This window comes from Aethalodelphis obliquidens, unplaced genomic scaffold (assembly GCF_003676395.1).
Source record: "Aethalodelphis obliquidens isolate GAN/ISIS:26980383/991018 unplaced genomic scaffold, ASM367639v1 scaffold9, whole genome shotgun sequence".
Lineage (NCBI taxonomy): Eukaryota > Metazoa > Chordata > Mammalia > Artiodactyla > Delphinidae > Aethalodelphis > Aethalodelphis obliquidens.
This window is the reverse complement of record NW_020837953.1, coordinates 51,642,614-51,648,096: the sequence shown is the minus strand read 5'-3', so window position 1 is coordinate 51,648,096 and position 5,483 is coordinate 51,642,614. Positions and strand designations below refer to the sequence as shown.

The window sequence follows — 5,483 nt, the reverse complement described above, 5'->3', positions numbered from 1 at the left end:
CGCACTTCCCAGGGCAGCTCTGGGCTCCAGGTCTCTGGACTTGGGGCCGGACAGAGGGTAGGGGATGCACTGAGGAGGGAAGGACAGGGCTGGGCTCCGCTCCACATGGAGCTGGGTGACACCTGGCTGCGGGGACACGGGGATCCAGGGGCCGGTCCAGGTAGGAGGAAGGGCTGAGGTGGCCGCTCGGAGACCAGGGTGGTGGGAAGGAAGGGGGGGCAGGCAGGGTGTCTCGCCGCAGCCCTGGCCTCCCTGCCCTCTGCCTGGAACCCCCTCCCTGCCCGGACCCCACAGTCAGAAGGCGCCTTGGTTCCCCCTCCGCCAGACAGAGTGCGTCGTGACCCCAGTGCCCGCAGTGTCCTGGCGGGAGCAGGAGGGGTGCGGGAGGGGCTCGGGGGAGCAGAGTGGAGGAGGGACCCCTCCCCACCCTCATGGGTGTCGCGCGGGGTCACCCTTACTCACAACGGGGTCTGGATGGGTGTCTCTCTGTGACCATCGTCCACTTTGAAAAAGCTGACCTCCAAGTAGGCTGGGAGCTGCGTGTATCGGACGCCCGCGGAGATCTCCACCACCCGGCCGTCCTCACCTTCCCGAAGGAGAGAGAGGGGCTGCCGAGGGCTGCAGGGGCGGGGCAGCAGCACCTGGGTCCCCCCAGCCCCCCACTCCGGCCTCCGTGAGGAATGTCTGCGGCAGAGTGTCCAGGAGGAGCAGGGCGCTGCCAGGGGCCAAGAGCACGGGCACCTCGCCCTCCGCTCACCTTCCTGGGCCCACCACTCCTCTTGGCCCTCAGCCGACTGTCCACCCTCTGCCTACCCGCTCCACCCCGTCCTGGGAGTCCCCACCTGAGTCCAGCTCTGGGCCGCAGGGCACCTCTGTGCCTCTGGCCCTGACCGGTCCCTACTCTGGGAGGGCCTCTCCTTGCTGGCTGGCCTCAGGGCTTCACCGGCTACAGGCTCAGGGCCGTGGGGGACCGACTGAGCACACGGCCACCCAGCTCCCACCTCGGCCTGGGGGATGGGCTCCACCCACTCGCCGACATCCCCGAGGCACCCAGCACAGGCCAGGTCACACGTACGCGGGGGCTCGGGGTCAACAACGAGCGCTGACCAGCGCCAGGGAGGGCCCTGTGTAGCCTCGAGTTGCTGAGATCGTAAAAGGAGACACGCAGGGCAAACACCAGCATGTCGTGGACTTGGGGAGACAAGGAGCCAAGTGTAGAGACAACTGTGGTTTGATCGGCTTCTGGTTCTGGTCCAGAGGGCGTAACTGGGACCCACGGACCCTCCCACTCGGAGCAACCAAAGAGCAGATGAAACTGAATGAGACTGTGGTTTTCAAGACCTTGGACGTCAGGCAAGGACAGCGGTTCCCGAAGGATGGGAAACACACGACGGACTCCACAGTTGCCCAGTTCCTGCCCTGAGAGGACGTGCGGGGCTGGTACAGAGCGGGTCGGGTAGAGGCTGGTAGACAGGCCCACGCAGGAGCGGAGCAGAGGGGCACCTCAGGGTCAGTGCAGCACAGATCAGAGCATGAGTGAGGGGAGAACGAGAGGCCCCAGCAGGATGGGAGGCCTGCTCGTCCTGTCAGCCAGGCTGGAGAACTCAGAAGTCAGGGCAGGTCGAGCAGAATTCTCAGTAATGGGGGGGTGACTGGTCTTAGACTGAGGCCTCCTGCAGACCCAACAAATCCAAAAACCAAGATCTGAGAGGATTAAACTGTCTCCAAGCAACTTAACTGCGCCCCAGAACAAAGGTCAAGCATGTTTACAGGGACACAGGCGTCTCTAGCCCCCAAGGTAAAATTCACAAGGTCCGACATCCAGTCAAAGATTACCAGGCAGAGAAGGCAGGAAAGTATGGCCCACAACAAGGAGGAAACTCAATCAAACTGACCCAGAACTGACACAGTGGAAAAGGACATCATTTTTTTTTTAAGTAGGTTTTTGGGTTTTTTTTGAATTAATTAATTTATTTATTTTCGGCTGCGTTGCGTCTTCGTTGCTGTGCAGGTTTCTCTGTTGCGGCAAGCGGGGGCTGCTCTTCGTTGTGGTGCGCGGGCTTCTCATTGCGGTGGCTTCTCTTGTTGTGGAGCATGGGCTCTAGGCGTGTGGGCTTCAGTAGTTGTGGCATGTGAGCTCAGTAGTTGTGGCTTGTGGGCTCTAGAGCGCAGGCTCAGTAGTTGTGGCACATGGGCTTAGTTGCTCTGCGGCATGTGGGATCTTCCCGGACCAGGGCTCGAACCCGTGTCCCCTGCATTAGCAGGCAGATTCTTAACCACCGCGCCACCAGGGAAGTCCCGAAAAGGACGTTTTTGAAAGTTATTATTATAACTGTATTCGTGTGTTCAAAAGTTAAGTAGAGACACAGAAGATACAAAAGAGAACAAAGGTGGGGCTTCCCTGGCGGTCCAGTGGTTAGGACTCCGTGCTTCCACTGCAGGGGGGTGCGGGTTCGATCCCTGGTGGGGGATCTAACATCCTGCGTGCCACACGGCCAAGAAAATGAATAAATAAATAAATAAAAATAAAAAAGAACAAAGTTGATTCTAGAGGTGAAAACCATGAGATGAAAAAACACACCGGATGTGATCAACAATAGATTAGATATTGCAGAAAAAAAGAGTCATGAACTTGAAAACACAGCTATGGAAATGATCCAGAATGAGACACTGTGAGAAAAAAGAAAAAAAGGAAGGGAGGGAGGGTGGGAAAGAGAATCCATGGATGGGGGGGCAGCCTGATACATGGAAAATTGGGGTCCCCAAAGTGGGAGCAGAGGCTACCCACTGCTTTGGGTCCCCCAGATGGGGGCAGAAAAATTATCAGAAGAAATAATGGCTGGAAAATTCCCAAATTTGATGAAAATTATAAACCCACAGATCCAAGAAGCTCAACAGATTCCAAGCATAAGAACCACGAAGACAACTACGCCATGTCGCATCACAATCAAATTATTCAAACCAGTGAAAAAGAGAAAACCTGAAAAACAGCCAGAGGAAAAGGACATTTGTACAGGGACATGAAAGCAGATCTCTCAGAGAAAACAACGCAGACAAGGTGACACCACAAAGCTCACCTGGAAGATGAGCCAGCATCCTGTATGCGGTAACAATGTCTATCAAAAAGGAAGGCAAAATCAACATGTACGAAAGCTGAGAGAATCCATCACCAGCAGACACGTATGACAAGAAATGTTAAAAGTTAGGTCCTTTGGGCAGAAGGAAAATGGTAGCAGATGGAAATCTGGATCCATGGGAAGGAATGAGGACCAGAAATGGTAACTCAGCAGATGAGACGAACAGGTGAGACTTCCTTTTCTGTTTGTTAAATACTCTTTAAAAGATAAATGACTGTTTAAAGAAAAATAATAACAATGTATCATAAAGTTTATTAGATACATGAATGTAAAATGTACTAAAACAATAGCATAAAGATTGGGATTGCAGAAGTCAGTTAATTAAGTGACATAAAAATCCTAAATGTTTATGCTTCTAATAATAGAGCTTCAAAATACATGAAGCTAAAACTGATAGAAATGAAAGCAGAAATAGACAAAAACACAAGTATAATCAGAGATTTCAACATACCACTGTCAATAACTGATGGAACAAGCAGACAGAAAATCAGCAAGGATATAGCAAACTCGACAGCAGGGTCAACAAAATTCACCTGATTGACATTTATAGAAAATGCCACCCAATTCCACTCAGAAGCAGAATTCACACTCTTCTGAGCCATATTCTGAGCCATAAAACAAGTCTCAAAAAACTTAAAAGAATTCAAGACACACAAAGTATGACTCTAACCACATGGAATTAAGTTAGAATCAATAACAGAAAGATTTCTGGAAAATTCCCAAACACTTGGAAATGAAACAACACACTTCTAAATAACTCTTGGGTCCAAAAAGAACTCAAAAGGAAAATCAGGACGTATTTTGAATTGAATGAAAATGAAAGCACACCATGTCAAAATCTGTAGGAGGCAGCTAAAGCAGTGTGAAGGGGGAAATTTCTAGCAATGGACTTCTATATTAGAAAAGAAAGGTCTGAAATAACGTCAGAAACTTTCCACCTTAGGAAACTAAAAAAGGAGAGCAAATTAAACCCAAACTAAGCAGAAGCAAGGAAATAATGAGATCAAAATAGGAATTAATGGGACTTCCCTGGTGGCGCAGCGGTTAAGAATACACCTGCCAATGCAGGGGACACAGGTTCGAGCCCTTGTCCAGGAAGATCCCACATGCCGTGGAGCAACTAAGCCTGTGTGCCACGACTATGGAGCCTGTGCTCTAGAGCCTGCAAGCCACAACTACTGAGCCTGCGTGCCACAACTACTGAAGCCCGTGAGCCTAGAGCCCACGCTCTGCAAGAGAAGCCACCGCAATGAGGATCCTGCGCACCGCAATGAAGAGTAGCTCACACTTGCTGCAACTAGAGAAAGCCCGCGCGCAGCAACGAAGACCCAACGCAGCCAAAAATAAATTTAAACAAAATAGGAATTAATGAAATAGAAAACAGAAAATAGAGAAATCAATGAAACCAAAAGTTGGTTGTTTATCAATGAAACTGATAACCTCTCACTAGACTGGTCAGGAAAAAAAGAAAGAAGACCCCAATAATCAATATTAAGAACAAGCGAGATGGTATCAATTCATTAACTGGGGAGCAAGGGAGTGTTACGAACAAGCTTATGCCAAGAAATCTGAAACCTTGGAAGACACAAAACACCATACTCACTCAAGAAGAAATAGATAAACGGAACAGCTCTATATCCAAAGGAAACGGAATTAGTAGTTAAAAATCCTCCCACAGAAGCAGCCGCACAGCACAGGGAGATCAGCTCGGTGCTTTGTGACCGCCTGGAGGGGTGGGATAGGGAGGGTGGGAGGGAGACACAAGAGGGAGGAGATATGGGGATATATGTGTATGTATAGCTGATTCACTTTGTTATGAAGCAGAAACTAACACACATTGTAAAGCAATTATACCCCAATAAAGATGTAAAACAAAACAAAACAAAAAAATCCTCTCACAAAGAAAACTCCAGGCCCAGATGGGCTTCATATTGAATTCTACCAAACATATACAAAGATTAACTCCAAATAGATAATAGGCCTAACTGTAAGAGCTAAAAATATAAAATTCTTAGAAGAAAACATGGGAATAAGCCTTCATGACTCTGGGCTAGGCAGTCTTCTTAGATATGGCACCAAAAACACAAGCAACAAAAGAAAAAAATAGGTAAATTGGACTTCATCAACACTTAAACGTATGGGCTTCCCTGGTGGCGCAGTGGTTAAGAGTCCGCCTGCCGATGCAAGGGACGCGGGTTCGTGCCCCGGTCCAGGAAGATCCCACATGCCGCGGAGCAGCTAGGCCCGTGAGCCATGGCCGCTGAGCCTGCGTATCCGGAGCCTGTGGTCTGCAACGGGAGAGGCCACAACAGTGAGAGGCCCGCGTACCGCAAGCAAAAAAAAAAA

General features: G+C 50.0%; 1 protein-coding gene across 1 annotated transcript in view; it reads right to left on the bottom strand.

The window, feature by feature from the left end:
* Nucleotides 1-458: 458 nt before the first annotated feature.
* MORN1 (MORN repeat containing 1) overlaps nucleotides 459-5,483 on the bottom strand; it is a 23,509-nt gene continuing 18,484 nt past the window's right edge. Inside the window, 1 exon segment of the mRNA XM_027108317.1 lies at nucleotides 459-586. Coding sequence (XP_026964118.1) covers nucleotides 459-586 — 128 coding nt within the window.